General features: G+C 41.2%; 1 protein-coding gene across 1 annotated transcript in view; it reads left to right on the forward strand.

Annotated features, from left to right (window-relative positions):
* TOP3A (DNA topoisomerase III alpha) overlaps positions 1–12354 on the forward strand; it is a 132978-nt gene extending 120624 nt beyond the window's left edge. The window contains exons 18-20 of the mRNA XM_053695117.1: positions 1053–1175; positions 3233–3954; positions 11314–12354. Of these exons, the coding sequence (XP_053551092.1) occupies positions 1053–1175; positions 3233–3954; positions 11314–11489 (1021 nt within the window). The 3' untranslated portion in view covers positions 11490–12354. The remainder of the gene's footprint in view (positions 1–1052; positions 1176–3232; positions 3955–11313) is intronic.
* Positions 12355–16499: the final 4145 nt, after the last annotated feature.

Consider the following 16499-nt stretch of genomic DNA (forward strand, 5'->3'; position numbering starts at 1 on the left):
AAGAGTATCATACGTTTTGCATATGAGACTGCTGGACAGCAGTCTCCAGAGAGAGTTACGGCTCATTCCACGAGGGCTGTTGCTTCCTTATGGGCTTTCAAGAATGAAGCTTCTGTGGAACAGATTTGCAAGACTGCAACTTGGTCCTCTCTTCACACTTTTTCTAAATTCTACAAATTTTTACACTTTTGCTGAGGCCGCTTTTGGGAGAAAGGTTCTTCAAGCAGTGGTGCCTTCCGTTTAGGTTCCCTGTCTTGTCCCTCCCGTATCATCTGTGTATTCTAGCTTGGGTATTGATTCCCAATAGTAATTAAGATGATCCGTGGACTCATCGTGTCATTAAAGAAAATGTATGCTTACCTGATAAATTTTATTTCTTTTTTGACACGATGAGTCCACGGCCCGCCCTGTTTTTTATGAAGACAGGTTGGTTATTATAAACTTCAGACAACTCTGCACCTTGTTACTTCCTTTCTCTCCTTTACTTTGGTTGAATGACTGGGTTGGGAGGGAAGGGAGGGGATATTTAACAGCTCTGCTGTGGTGCTCTTTCCCGCCTCCTGCTGACCAGGAGGTGAATATCCCAATAGTAATTAAGATGATCCGTGTACTCATTGTGTCAAAAAAGAAATAAATTTATCAGGTAAGCATACATTTTCTTTTCTAAGCCCTTGAAGGCCGCCACTAATATCAGTGCATTTTGACAGTTTTTCACAGCTAGAGGGCGTTAGTTTGTGTGCGCCATATAGGTAACATTGTGCTCACTATGGTGGAGTTATTTATGAGTCAGCACTGATTAGCTAAATGCAAGTCTGTCAAAAGAACTGAAATAAGGAGGCAGTCTGCAGAGGCTTAGATACAAGGTAATCACAGAGGTTAAAAAGTGTATTTATATAACAGTGTTGGTTATGCAAAACTGGGGAATGGGTAATAAAGGGATTATTTTAAACAATACAAATTCTGGAGTAGATTATCCTTTTAAATCTCCTTTTTAAATAGTTATTTTGCAAAACGTGATGGCACAACGCATATTTATTTTATTCTCTTCCTAGATTCTTCCTTTCGTGTGTGGGATACCCAAGCTGTAAATCATCTGTCTGGTTCCCCAGCTCTGTCCTAGAGGTATCACGAGATGACAGTATATGCGACATCTGCAGGCCTCATCCAGTCCACAGGTGGGAAACTGAAAAAGAGATGTCTCTGCATACGCTCTAGTGCAATGCATATGTGATACTATTATTTATTTTCCAATAACTAGGTCTTGTGTTATTGCACTATACAGAGAATTCTATTAGTATATTGTAGGGGTGTCATCAAAGGGAACTTTTAATACACATCCAACAATTTTAATGATATTCAGTAATTTTATGTTTCTCATTGTTATAGTATAAAAGGGACACTTAAGTCAAAATTAAGCTCTCGTGATTCAGAAAGAGCATGCAATGTAATTTAATAAAAAACTTTGCCATTTACTTGCATTATCAGATTGTATGCACACTTTCTGAGGCACCAGCTACTAATGAGCTTGTGTATGAGTCTGTGATTGGCTGATGGCTGCCACATGATACAGGGGGTGGGGAAATGGAATTACATTTTTTAATTTGTTAGAAAAAATCTGCTCATTTGAAATTCAGAGTAAATGCTATAGGATTGTCTTTGTTATGCATTTGCTCATAATTGCGATTAAACTGTGTTTTAATGGTCCTTTAAAACTTTACGGTTCAGATATAGCATACATTTTAATTTGTGGTGTCATTTGTATTAGAATGTCCCTTTTAATTGGATTTTACAGAGCAGTGAACATGGCGGCTGATTAGGAGCTTGAACCGTTGTGCTCTGTAGAAAACAAGCTGCTGTGGCTAGATGCAGAGATTGGGTTGGGTAAAAGTGATCTGCCCCAAGTGGATGTGATTTAAAATTGTACTGGGTTGAATGCAGATGAATTTGTGGGACCGTTATAAGTAGTATATGGATGACAGTTCTAAGTTTCGATATGTGGCAGAATTAAACTATTTTCCTACAACAGTTGTTGATTGGAGCTGTTTACAAAGAATACCCATGTAATAAAACTGCAGATTTGTTTTACAAATATTTCTGTTCTCCTTAATGCAAATATACTTTTAAACATACTGAGGCTTCCACTCCAATGAACAATACCTTTATAATAATATTAATAGTTTCCACGGAGTCTGTTTATTGGGCGTCTGGTTGTTTTTGTTTTTAAAAGTACATTCTAATGGAAAAATGACTTGCTCTGAATTGTTGGAATGTGATTTGTATTTTTTATTACTGATTCCCCCTTTGCATAAAGACACAGGGGCCTATCTATCAAGCTCTGAATGGAGCTTGAGGGCTCCTGCAGGCTCACAGAAACAGCAGTTATGAAGCAGCGGACAGACCTCACTGGAATTCAACCCGATCGAGTACGATCGGGTTGATTGACACCCCCTGCTGATTGGCCGCAAGTCTGCAGGGGACGGCGTTGCACTGCTGGTGCAATGCTGAATACGAAGAACGTATTGCTCTCTGCATTCAGCACACTGTCGGATCAGGTCCTACAGACATTTGATAAATAGGCCTCACTTAGTTAGTCACTTTCAGGAGCATCAAGCATTGCAGCTCACAGGCAGAACAGAACTGGTTTATTGTTGGCTATGTGCTCCTGATTGACAACAATACTTGTGGCTTTAAGCGGTGTTTAACTTGTTAGAGCATTTGATATTTGCATTAGTGTGCCCTTAAAGGGACAGCATATTCCAATTTTTATATAACTCCATGTAATAGACACTACTATAAAGAAAAATATGCACAGATACTGATCTAAAAATCCAGTATAAAACCTTTCAAAACTTACTTAGAAGCTCCCAGTTTAGCACTGTTGATGGGGTTAGGCTGGGACACCCAGTGAAAGGGGCTGGGAAAACAAGAAGAGCAGACACTTCCCCCTTTCTTGCATGTGAAAAAAGATAAACAGGAGCCAGCAGGAGTCTGTAAACGCATGTATACATCCGACACTTGGTTAGAAGTCGGAAAATCATCACGTTATTCAAAAATTTACAAATAAAAGACTGCAAGTAGAATCTGCTATTCCAGCCGTCTCAGTATTATAGAAACAAGCATTGGGAATTGATAAGTGGTCACATGACAAGTTGTTTTACTAATGTATGTATATAGATATATAAATTGTATATGAATTGTATCCAACATGCATGACTAGGTTCTCTTTCTACAGGTTGAAGCTGAAGTTTAAGCGGGGTAGTGTTCCACCTCTAATGCCTTTGGAGTTTGTCGGGTGCATTGGAGGATGTGATGAGACCCTGAGAGAGATCCTGGACCTCAAGTACTTACATGGTTCAAGCAGAGCCCCACAACCTGTTTCACAGGAGAGAAACCATCTACAAGTGAACCAAACTAGCAACCGCATGGGGGGCAGTGGAGCAGGTCGAGGCCGGCAACCACCAGCTAAAAGGGACAAGAAGCCAAGTGTGGTGAGCCCTGCTGCCCGCACAGTTGTCTTAGCAGCCCCCATTAATAATGAGAACAATGAAGTGGTTTGTAATTGTGGACTGAGTGCTGTTCAGCTTACTGTACGCAAGGAGGGACCCAACCAGGGACGTCCGTTCTACAAGTGCAGTGGAGGAAGCTGCAATTTCTTTCTGTGGGCTGATCAGGAGGGTGGGGCTGGTGGGAGTACTTCAGCAGGACAGTCTTCTGTGGGGCGACCATCTACTTCCTTTAATAATCCTAGGGTACCAGATGGCTTCAGATCTGGAGGGGGAAGCACTGATGACTCTGGGATTGGAGGGCAGACTTTGTGCATGTGCAACCAACCTGCTGTGACACGAACGGTTCAAAAGGATGGAGCCAACAAGGGTCGGCAGTTCCACACATGTCCCAAGCCCAGGGAACAGCAGTGCGGCTTCTTCCAATGGGCAGATGAGAACGCCCCTCCAGGTGAGATTCATAGTGATTTGTGTGCAGGCGTAGATTCTTTTCTCTCACACATTTCAGAAAAGAAAACTTTAATTAGCTTTTTACGGATTTAAATTACTTTACTAGTAGTGAACAACCTATAGTATTCCTGTTGCAGTTTTATGAATAAAATAATTTAATTTATGAATAATTGCCTAAGCTGTAACACCCCACTGTAAAGGATTAGTTAGTTAACAAAAATGTATTAAAACATAGACAGTTTCAAATTGTCATTAACAAAAATACATTGGTTTCATTTTAAAAGTAGTTTATAGCAAATGCACATATTGTTTATAAAAGAAGTATTGGAAGTATTTCATAGGGCATAAACTTTATGTAAAAAAAAAAAACTTAGCAGGAACTTGCTTTCATACAGGGACCAGCCACATTAAAGGGATACTAAAGCCACATTTTTTTCTTTAATAATTCAGATAGAGCATGCAATTTTACGCAACTTTCTAATTTACTCCTATTATCAATTTTTCTTCTTTCTCTTGCTATCTTTATTTAAAAAGCACTATTGTAAAGCTTAGGAGCCGGCCCATTTTAGGTTTAGCACACTGGATAGGACTTGCTTATTGGTGACTACATTCAGCCAACCAATAAGCAAGGGTAACCCAGGTTCTCAACCAAAAATTGTCCGGCTCCTAAGCTTTACATTCCTGCTCTTTATATAAAGATAGCAAGAGAACAAAGAAAAATTGATAATAGGAGTAAATTAGTAAGTTGCTTAAAATTGCATGCTGTATCTGAATCATGAAAGAAAAATCTTAGATTTAGTATTCTTTTAATAGTAGAGCACTTATGTGGACCTCTAAAGCCACATTATAGATGCAGGAGGGGAGCAATAGATTCACATTTTTAATTGTCTCGGGAATTATTTATGAAGCCCTAAATTGAAATGACAAAGCAACAAATTAACCATGTGTAAACAAGTAGGTATATCCTGAAATTCTGTTCATGTTTGGGCATTGGCTTTACATAAATCAAGTACACTGCACCACAATCCTTTAGAGAAAAGACTGTGTTGGGCACCTAGCTGAAGCCCTTGGGGTCTACAAACAGATCATGTTCTAAAGGGACGGTCTACTTCAGAATTTGTATTGTTTAAAAACATAGCTAATCCCTTTATTACCCATTTCCCAGTTTTGCATAACCAACACTGTTATATTAATATACGTTTTACCTCTGTGATTACCTTATATCTAAGCCTCTGCAGACCGCCTTCTTATCTCTGTTCTTATGACAGACTTGCATTTTAGCCAATCAGTGCGGACACACAAATAACTCTACGTGAGTGAGCACAATGTTATCTATAAGGCACACAAACTAGCGCTGTCTAGCTGTGAATTTCTTTTTAAAAAGTCCACAGATTTCATCCTTACTTGTGGGATATCGCCTCCTGGTCAGCAGGAGGAGGCAAAGGGCACCACAGCAGAGCTGTGTATATATAGCTCCTCCCTTCCCTCCCACTCCAGTCATTCTCTTTGCCTGTGTTAGTGATAGGAAGAGGTAAAGTGAGGTGTTAGTTTAGATTCTTCAATCAAGAGTTTATTTTTTTTTAAATGGTACCAGTTAGTACTTTTTTACTTTAGGGTGTAGCCGTATTCCTTGTCAGCCTCTAGAGTAGAGCTACAGGTGGCTTTAGAGCAATGGGAACTAGTGGGACTTAACCCTCAGTGCGCCTCACATACTAGTGCTGCCCTTCAGATGATGATGGTCTTAGCAGATATTAACTAAGACCCTTTCTGTGTCCACAGAGCTGCAGGAGGGAGAAGACCTCTTGATCCTGTGGAGACTTATCATGCTGTCGCTCAGCATAGCGGTAAGTGCAGTCTTTTATTTTCTGGGCCACTTGCTATCACAGAAATGACTGTACACTTCTGATCTGTTGGGGAATATGGGCTCTCTGGGTAGGGCTTTCCTCTGTAACAGTGTGTGGGGTTTTCATGGGGCCATGTCAACCAACACAAGGACGTTATGTCAGATGTTAGTGCTATATTTTATTTGGCCTAAAAGTCTGATAACAGGACTGTGTGCTTATAACTGAGGGCTTGCTATAGGTCACTGCTTAGTGTACTTAAAAGAATTGACGCTGGGCGTATGTTACTGGAGTCTTGCAACATGACTCCGATTTACAGCTGTGTTTTTATTATCTCTGTCCGGTCTTTTTGGGACTGCTTTCAGCTATGGCTGATACGACGCCCACAATGGGCGGGGCTTGCTTTGGCACGCTTGCCTTCGTTTTCCGCGCAGAATTCATTCACTCCGGAAGTCCTGACTGCTGGAAAACATTGTGAGTGACGCCACGACCGCATGGTTGAGAATTAAGCAATCGGTCTTTGGCGTTTGTGGGCTACATTCCGGATTAGTACCTAAGTGTGGTCGGAGGACCGTGGGGGCAGGTAGGCGCCTCAGCAGAGCTGTTGAGGCGAGGTGCTGCTTATGTTATAATACATCCTATTGGTACTGATATTGTTTAACTTTTCACAGTGCAACTGACAAATTGTTTACGCTTTTTTATTTTTAAAGGCACAGTATCTTGTCAGGATTAAAGTATACTGACAAATCTTTAGTCTGTGCTAATGTTTCTGTACGATTTGGCTATAAATTGAAAGACTTTAATTTAAAGACCAAGTTTTTTCTTGCTTTCTGTTGTCATGGATTCAGATGATATCCAGACTGTAACATGTTCTATGTGTTTGGATGCCACTGTGGAACCTCCTGTTCCTTTTTGTCCCTCATGCATTGAGTGGGCTTTACATTATAGGGAACAATTTTTTTTTTTTTTTATAAATCTTTGCCTAAGGCGAATGCTTCTCAAGAGTATACAGATGAGATGCAGAGTATGCCGCAGCTTTCTCCTCAAGCGTCACAGCCCTTAGCGCCCGCTCAAGCGGGACCATGTATTTCACCAGTTTCTGCAGCATTTACGTTAAGACATAGCTGCAGTGATGTCCTCTACACTTTCTGATGCGTTATCTACTTTTCCCATATCGCACAGCAAACGTTCAAGAAAGGACAACTATGTAGTTAATTCAGCCTCTGATTCTATGATGGCGATTGCGGAAGTACCCTCCCGGGGTTCTGAGTAGGAGTGTACAGAGGTACTCTCTGAAGGTGAACTTTCTGAATCAGGGAGTGCCTTACCTCTGACTGATTCTGACATAGTTTCTTTCAGGTTTAAGCTTGAGCACCTCCGTTTATTACTGAGGGAGGTGTTGGTTACTCTAGATGATTGTGACTCAATAGTGGTCCCTCCAGAAAAATTGAGTAAGTTGGACAGATACTTGGAAGTTCCATCTTATTCGGATGTCTTTACAGTCCCAAAGAGGACTTCAGAGATTATTGCTAAAGAATGGGAGAGACCAGGTATTCCCTTCTCTCCCTCTCCTGTTTTTAAAAAAATTTACCCTATAGCCGATGCTATTAGAGATTCTGGCCAGACGGTCCCTAAAGTAGAGGGTGCTGTTTCTACTATGGCCAAGCGTACTACTATTCCTATTGAGGATAGTTGTGCGTTTAAGGACCCTATGGATAAGAAATTAGAGGGTCTTCTTAAGAAAATTTATGTTCATCAGGGATTCCTATTGCAACTTGCATTGTTACAGTCACCAGTGCGGCCACTTATTGGTTTGATGCTCTAGAAGAGTCTCTTAAGACTGAGACTCATTTGGAAGAGATACAGGATCGTATTAAAGCTCTTAAGTTAGCTAATTTGTTTATTACGGATGCTTCTCTGCAGATTACTAAATTGGCGGCTAAGAGTTCGGGCTTTGCCATCTTAGCTTGCACGGCTTTATGGTTAAAGTCTTGGTCTGCAGATGTGTCATCCAAGTCTAAACTTTTGGCTATTCCTTACAATGGGAAGACCCTGTTTGGGCCTGACTTGAAGGAAATTATTTCTGACATCACGGGAGGTAAGGGTCATCTCCTCCTGCAGGATAAAAAATCCAAACAGAGAGGTCGACAGAGTAATTTTCGTTCCTTTCGGAATTTCAAGGGAGTTCCCTCTTCCTCTAAAGAAGAAGGGACCTTTTCACAATCCAAGTCCACAAGGGTAAGCAATCCAAGAAACCTGCTGCTGCTTCCAAGTCAGCATGATGGGTCAGCCCCTGATCCGGGACCGGCTCTAGTAGGGGGCAGACTCTCTCTCTTCGTCCAGGCTTGGATAAGAGATGTTCAGGATCCTTGGACACAAGAAATTGTGTCTCAGGGATATCCATCAAAAATTCTTCCCCCAGAGGAAGGTTTCTCCTTTCTCGATTATCTACAGACCAAATAAAAAGAGAGGCGTTCTTACGTTGTGTAGGAGACCTCTTTTCCATGGGAGTAATTTGTCCCGTTCCAATACAGGGACAGGGGTTTTATTCAAATCTATTTGTAGTTCCCAAAAAGGAGGGAACGTTCCGACCGATTTTAGATCTCAAGTCTGAACAAGTTTCTCAGAGTTCCATCCTTCAAGATTATTCGTACCATTCTTCCATTGATCTAGGAGGGTCAATTTATGACTACCGTGGATCTAAAGGACGCATATCTTCATGTTCCTATCCACAGAGATCATCACAAGTTCCTGAGGTTTGCCTTTCTGGACAAACATTTTCAGTTTGTGGCTCTTCCTTTCGGTCTGGCCATGGCACCCAGAATTTTTTACAAAGGTTCTGGGGTCTCTGCTGGCGGTTCCAAGACCGCGGGGCATTGCGGTGGCGCCGTATCTGGACGATATTCTGATCCAAGCATCATCTTATCAGCTAGCAAAGTCTTATACCGACATTGTCCTATCCTTCCTGAGGACTCGCGGGTGGAAGGTAAATGTGGGAAAGAGTTCTCTAATTCCGCAGACAAGGGTTCCCTTCTTGGGGACTCTAATTGACTCTCTATCTATGAAAAATTTTCTGACAGAGGTCAGAAGGTTAAAGATCATGGATACATGTCGAGCCCTTCAGTTCAATCCTCGGCCATCAGTGGCTCAGTGCATGGAGGTAATTGGATTGATGGTAGCGGCAATGGACATCATTCCATTTGCTCGGTTCTATCTCAGGTCTCTGCAACTGAGCATGCTCAGACAGTGGAATGGAGATTATACAGATTTATCTCCTCGAATACATCTAGATCAGGAGACAAGGGACTCTCTTCTATGGTGGTTGTCGATGGATCATCTATCCCAGGGGACTTGCTTCCGCAGACCCTCATGGGTGATAGTGACAACGGATGCCAGCCTGTTAGGATGGGGAGCAGTCTGGAACTCCCTCAGGGCTCAGGGTGTATGGACTCAGGCAGAGTCTCTCCTTCCCATCAATATTCTAGAGTTGAGAGCAATATTCAATGCGCTTCAGGCTTGGCCTCAGTTGGCTTCGGCCCGATTCATCAGATTCCAGTTGGACAACATAACGACTGTAGCTTACATCAATCATCAGGGAGGAACAAGGAGTTCCTTAGCGATGACAGAACTAGCCAAGATATTACAGTGGGCGGAGTCTCACTCTTGCCATTTGTCAGCAATTTACATTCCAGGGTTGGAAAACTGGGAGGCGGATTTTCTGAGCAGACAAACATTTCATCCGGGAGAATGGCAACTCCATCCGGAGGTATTTTTCCAACCTGATTCTCAGATGGGGCAGGCCGGAGTTGGATCTCATGGCATCTCGTCAGAATGCCAAGTTTCCGAGATACAGGTCCAGGGATCCCCAGGCCGAGCTGATAGATGCCTTGGCAGTGCCTTGGTCTTTCAGCCTCTCTTATGTATTCCCTCCATTTGCTCTCCTTCCCCGGGTGATTGCTCGAGTCAAACAGGAGAGAGCATCGGTGATTCTCATTGCCCCTGCGTGGCCTCGCAGGATTTGGTATGCCGATCTGGTGGACATGTCATCTCAGCCACCGTGGAAGCTCCCGTTGAGGAAAGACCTCATTCAGGGACCCTTCCATCATCCGAATCTAGTTTCTCTGCAACTGACTGCTTGGAGATTGAACGCTTAATTTTATCTAAGCGAGGGTTTTCTGATTCGGTCATAGATACCTTGATTCAGGCATGTAAGCTTGTTACTAGGAAAATTTACCATAAGATATGGCGTAAATATCTTTTTTGGTGTGAATCCAAGGGTTACTCATGGAGTAGGATTAGGATTCCCAGGATTTTGTCTTTTCTCCAAGACAGCTTGGAGAAAGGGTTGTCAGCAAGTTCCTTAAAAGGACAGATTTCTGCTTTGTCTATTTTGTTACACAAGCGTCTGGCTGATGTTCCAGATGTCCAATCTTTTTGTCAGGCTCTGACTAGAATCAGGCCTGTATTTAGACCAATTGCTCCTCCTTGGAGTTTGAATTTAGTTCTTAAGGTTCTTCAAGGGGTTCCGTTTGAACCTATGCATTCCATAGATATTTAGTTATTATCTTGGAAAGTTTAATTTCTGCTTGCTATTTCTTCTGCTCGAAGAGTATCTGAGCTTTCAGCTTTACAATGTGATTCTCCTTATCTTGTTTTCCATTCGGATAAGGTGGTGTTACGAACCAAACCTGGTTTTCTTCCTAAGGTTGTTTCAAATAAAAATATTAATCAGGAAATTGTTGTTCCTTCCTTGTGTCCTAATCCTTCTTCTTCGAAGGAGCGTCTGATACATAATTTGGACGTGGTCCGTGCTCTGAAGTTCTACTTACAGGCGACCAAGGATTTTCGTCAATCTTCTTCCTTGTTTGTTGTTTTTTCAGGGAAACGTAGGGGTCAGAAGGCTACGGCTTCCTCTTTCTTTTTGGCTGAGGAATATCATCCGTTTGGCATATGAGACTGCTGGACAGCAGCCTCCTGAACGAATTACGGCTCATTCCACTAGGGCTGTGGCTTCCTCATGGGCATTCAAAAATGATACTTCTGTTGAACAAATTTGCAAGGCTGCAACTTGGTCGTCTCTTCACACTTTTTCCAAATTTTACAAATAGCTATGCTATAGCTTTGGTATTGTATCCCACAAGTAAGGATGAAATCCGTAGACTCATCATAGCTTTAAAAAGAAAAGGAAATTTATGCTTACCTGATAAATTTGTTTCTTTTTAGATTTGATGCGTCAATGCCCCACCCTGTTTTATGAGACAGGTCTTTATTTTTGTTAAACTTCAGTCACCTCTGCACCTTAGCTTTTCCTTTCTCTTCCTAACTTCTGTCGAATGACTGGAGTGGGAGGGAAGGGAGGGAGGAGCTATATATACAGCTCTGCTGTGGTGCTCTTTGCCTCCTCCTGCTGACCAGGAGGCGATATCCCAAAAGTAAGGATGAAATCTGTGGACTCATCATATCTAAAAAGAAACAAATTTATCAGAAAAGCATAAATTTCCTTTTTTTCTTTCTTTCAGCTCCTGCTGGTGACTTCTCTAGTCCATTTGGAAGAGCCCCTGCTTCACGAGCATTTGGGACAAAAAACAAAAGATCAGACTCTGGCTCCTCAGGGCCGACTGCAAAGAAGCAGAGAACATGTGGCATCTGTCACCAGCCGGGACACAACAGAACCAACTGCCCCCAGAACAGATGAAGAATGGACTTAAATGGTGTACATAGTATATAATTGTGCTGCAGTTATATGGGTAGAGAGTTGCTAAGTTTTATTAAGGTTTCTATTTCAGAGACAGATCTTCTTTCTTATTAAATCCAGTTTGATTTCTATTCTCCCCCCCCCCCCCCACACACACACACACTTTTGCTACATAGTTATTGTATAGGTGAAATGCTCTTAAAGGGATACTAAACCTAACATTTTTCTTATCAATTTTTATTTGTACTCTTTGTATCTTTATTTGAAAAAGCAGGAATGAAAGCTTTGGAGCAGGCTCATTTTAGGTTCAGCACCTGGGTTGCACTTGCTGATTGGATGGCTAAATGTAGCCACCAATCAGCAATCACCAAAGCTTTCATTCTTGCTTTTTCAAATAAAGATACCAAGAGAACAAATAAAAATTGATAATGGGAGTAAATTCGAAAATTGCTTAAAACTGCATACTCTATCCGAATCATGAAAGAAAAAATTTGGGTTTAGTATCACTTTAAACGCATAACCACTACAGTGAGTATTGAAAATGCAAATACATTAATTTTTATAACAATTTTAAGTGTATATACTGTTACCAACAAATTACATTTTAGAGATGATCTGAATTTATCTCTGTATAATATTGTACTGCATTTTCTGACACAATCTGCAGTTATTTGTATAACGTTATTTTAAAATGTACAAAACTGGTCAACAAATGTGTTATAAAAATGCATTTTCACTGTTGTAAATCATGTGATTTTCTCTGTTTTAGAGGTATCAGACCTAAATAATTGGAGAATGTTCTTCCGCACTCAACATGGCAGCAAATCAATAAGGTTATAATTATAAATGTTGAAGTAGTCTCATATTTTCTCTCGTCTTTCCCCCCCCCCCCCCCCCCAGTACTGGAAATCGTTTTTTGTGCGGTTTTTAATACTATTATATAATTTTAAAACTATTGCAACATTCTGTTTGCCTTTATCAATATTTAAATAAATCTTTGAAAAAGTTCTTATGTGAAGATAACTAATGAATGGATTTCATGATATTTCTATATTTGCATCTGCACATAGGGACCAAGTGTAAACAACAATATCTTATGTCATTAACACCTTAACAAACGCCAATTTACCCTGTACGTCGGTGGATGTTCAAATGCATGCATGCATTCATGTGCTGGAAATAGTGCATGTCTTTGAAAGTTTAGGCATGCAGTTTTAGCATATCTTCGCCACTGTCGACGAAACTGCGCTAGTAAAACCCTTAATGTCCGTGGACATACATGGTGCGTCGGTTGTTAGGTGGTTAATGCAATATTTGCATGTCCTAATACAGCTTATACATGCAACTTAAATATAGTTTTATAACATTTATAATACTTTTGTATATATAGTACAGGTACAAATCCCCAAATCTGGAATTTCAAAATCTAAACTTATTCTGAAATCCAAACTCTTTAACAGTTGTTTAAATAATACAATGATCAAAACTTACTATTTTTCACTGGCTGTAAGTCACAATATTATCTGCCTGTGTCTTTGATTTGGTTATTGTGTTCTTAAAGTGAAAGTAAATCCTAGCGTTTTACAAACGCTAGTATTTACTATTGAAACAAATAAAGGGCACTTTCATTCATGAAGTATAAGATGCAGAAAGTGCCTTTATTCGTTTCAACCGATTGCTGTTCTTAGCTGTTACGGCAGCCCACGGCCAAAAAATATTTTGCTAAGAGGTGACGTTTTCACCTCTTAGCCAATAGCCGTGCGGTAAATCCGGCTTGGCGCCCATGGGAGCCAGATTTACCGCACTGCTATTGGCTAAGAGGTGAAAACGTCACCTCTTAGCCAAAAAATGTTTTAAGCCGTTCTCTGCTGTCGGAGCTAAGAGCGGTAATTGAATCAAATAAAGGAGCTTTCTACATGAAGTATCTTATACTTCATGAATGAAAGTGCCCTTTATTTGTTTAAATAGTAAATCCTAGCATTTGTAAAACGCTAGGATTTACTTTCACTTTAAATGCAACGAATAGTCTATATTTATTTAAAACAACAAATATTTCCTTTCTGATGGTACGATCTATACAAAAGTACTAAAAATGATATAAAACTACCTTTAGGTTGCATGTATAAGCTGTATTATTATGACATGTAAATATTACCTAGATGACATAAGATATTGCTTTTTACACTTGGTTCCATCCCCTCTCCAAACTGTCGCATTTAAAGATGCAAATATTCCGAAATCCAAACAGGTCCCAAGCTAGCGTCTTGTCTAATCTACAATCTTACAGATTTTAGTCGAGGAATCTTTCAGGTAAGAATAAATTATGTTTTCTTTTCTATGACATGGAGAGTCCACGACGTCATTCCAATTACTAGCAGGATATTCAACTTGTGGCCAGCAAGAGGAGGCAAAGAGCACCCCAGCAAAGCTGTTAAGTGTAACTTCCCTTACCCATAATCCCCAGTCATTCTCTTTGTCTCTGTCAATAGAGGTTGTGCAAAGTCGGTGTCTGAAGATATTTAATCCTTTTATGGGTATTTTTCCCTGCAAGCAAGGATTGGGGTCTAGCTGTGTCCACATCAATTTCTTGAGTAAGAGTAGTGGTGCCTTTTAGCAGTTAGAAGGTGGTGAGGTAGTCTTTGCTTTACTTCTAACATTTTTGCTACCCCTATTATAATAAACCAGGGTTGGTTATTCTGTATTTTCTTTCTCTACAGGTCCCTGATAGATGTGGTAATCTATCACACCTAGAAGTGCTCCTGCCCTATTACAGAACAGGTAAGTGCCTTTTTACCTTCCAGGCGGGAGGACAGCACTCTCACAGAAATTGCACATCTCCAATTTTGTAAATATGCACTGCGGGTACACAGAAGTGCCCCTTACAATGGGTGCAGAGCTGGGAAGATTCCCATTGCTGCTACCAGTGCAAAAAAAGGTGTACAAATTCTGGTGTCACCTCACAAATAGTGACACAAGTACACTTTACCACAAAGCACTCTGTGACCCAGCATCAAAAGCATTTAGAGAATATATATCGGACCTGCAAAACCACATCAGCGAAAGTACAGCCCATGAGAGAGGGTCACCAAGCACCTTACAAACAGCTCTGAAGGAGAGGTGCACTGGGAGGAACAGACAGGACAACAGAACAAGCTGGAGTGTTACAGGTCTCTACAAAGAGAGTACAAACTAGCTGAGTATCTCACAAGTGTCACCGACCCAAAGCACAGACAGATACTCACTAAATACAGAATCTCTGACCACCAGCTTGAAATAGAGACTCGCAGATATCAGACAAAATGGAGACCCAGGGCAGCCACACAATGTGCACAGTGTAACATTGGGGACACAAAGACTGAAGCACACTTCCTCTTGTACTGTACAAGATACAAACTTAAGGGATAAATACTTCCCAAAAATAATGAAAGAAATAAGACGTCCCACAGATGACTGAACAAGAAAGACTATGTGTATTCTTAGGAGAAAAAAACAAAGCTACAAGGATAGTAGCAAAATATGTAGCAGACTGTCACATGATCAGAACCCCAATCAGTTTAAATGAACTGTTATCATATTTACCCACTATACTTCTACTTTATAAATTGTTATTTATCTGTTTTATTGTAACATATTACTTTGGCAACACATTTAATAATGGCATGCTAATAAAGTATACTTGACTTGATTGGTCGGTTGAACATCATCCTTTTTGCTCGGTTCTATCTGAGACATCTGCAACTATGCATGCGCAATCAGTGGAATGGAGACAATCAGGTTTATTGCAGAGGATAAGTCTGGATCCTCTAACAAGAGACTCTCATGGTGGATTTCACAGAACACCTGGCTAGGGGTACTTGTTTTCTTAGACCTTCCTGGTTGATTGTGACTATGGACATAACCCTATTAGGCTGGGAAACAGTTTGGGGTTCTCTAAAGACTCAAGACTTGTGGACTCGGCAGGAGTCCTCTCTCCCCATAAACACTTTGAAGTTGAGATTATCAGATTCTAGTCGGACTTCATCACCTCAGTGGCTTACATCAAACACCAGGGAGGAACTCTGAGTTCCTTGGCCATGAAGGAGGTGACTCGCGTTCTGCAGTGGGCAGAATCTCACAATTGCCTTCTATCTGCCATCCACATTACAGGAGTGGACAATTGGGAGGTGGATTTTCTAAGCAGACAGACTTTTCTTCCTGGGGCTTTCAATCCAGATTTTTTTTCCAGGATTACCCTCGTAGGGGGGGGGGGGGGGGGGGGGTCCGGAGTTGGATCTGATGGTGTCTTGTCAGAACGCCAAGCTTCCAAAGTTTGGATCTAGGTCAAGAGATTCTTAGGCTGCTCTGATAGATTCTTTGGCGGTTCCTTGTTTTTTTCGGTCTAGCTTACCTGTTTTCCTCCATTTGCTCTCCTTCCACAAGTAATTGCTTGTATCAAACAGGAGAGAGTGTCTGTGATCCCTTAGCTCCTGCTAGGACTCGCAGCATTTGGTTTGTGGATCTGGGGGCAATGTTGTCTCTTCTACCTTGGATATTTTCCTCCGCCGAAGGACCTTTTTAATTCAGGGTCCATTCTTCCATCCAAATCTTGAATCTCTGAAGCTGACTTCTTGGAGATTGAACGTCTAGACGTGTTTTTTTCTATGCCTCAGGCTCGTGATCCTGTTTCTCGCAGGATTTGCCATAAGGTTTGGCCCTCTGGTGGCGCAGGAATAGAGAAACAGGCTGGGAACCAGGGACCCAGGTTCAGATCTGGACATGGCCATGACTCTGTGCCAATGATACCTGTTAATTCCAAATTATAATTATTGTGGTTTCTCCCTTCTCTTTCTGCAATTTGAGAATGCAGAAGTCTCTGCATGTCATGAAGACCTCTTGATTTTAAGAATCTAAAGGGTTTCTCTTTGAGTCAGGTGAGGATTATGTTTAAAACAAACGAATGAAATACAGCACCCACCAATCACAGAGACACGGAGAAGGCTTACCGAGCCAAGCAGAATATCCACATAAGAG

The sequence above is a fragment of the Bombina bombina genome, chromosome 11 (assembly GCF_027579735.1).
Source record: "Bombina bombina isolate aBomBom1 chromosome 11, aBomBom1.pri, whole genome shotgun sequence".
Taxonomy (NCBI): domain Eukaryota; kingdom Metazoa; phylum Chordata; class Amphibia; order Anura; family Bombinatoridae; genus Bombina; species Bombina bombina.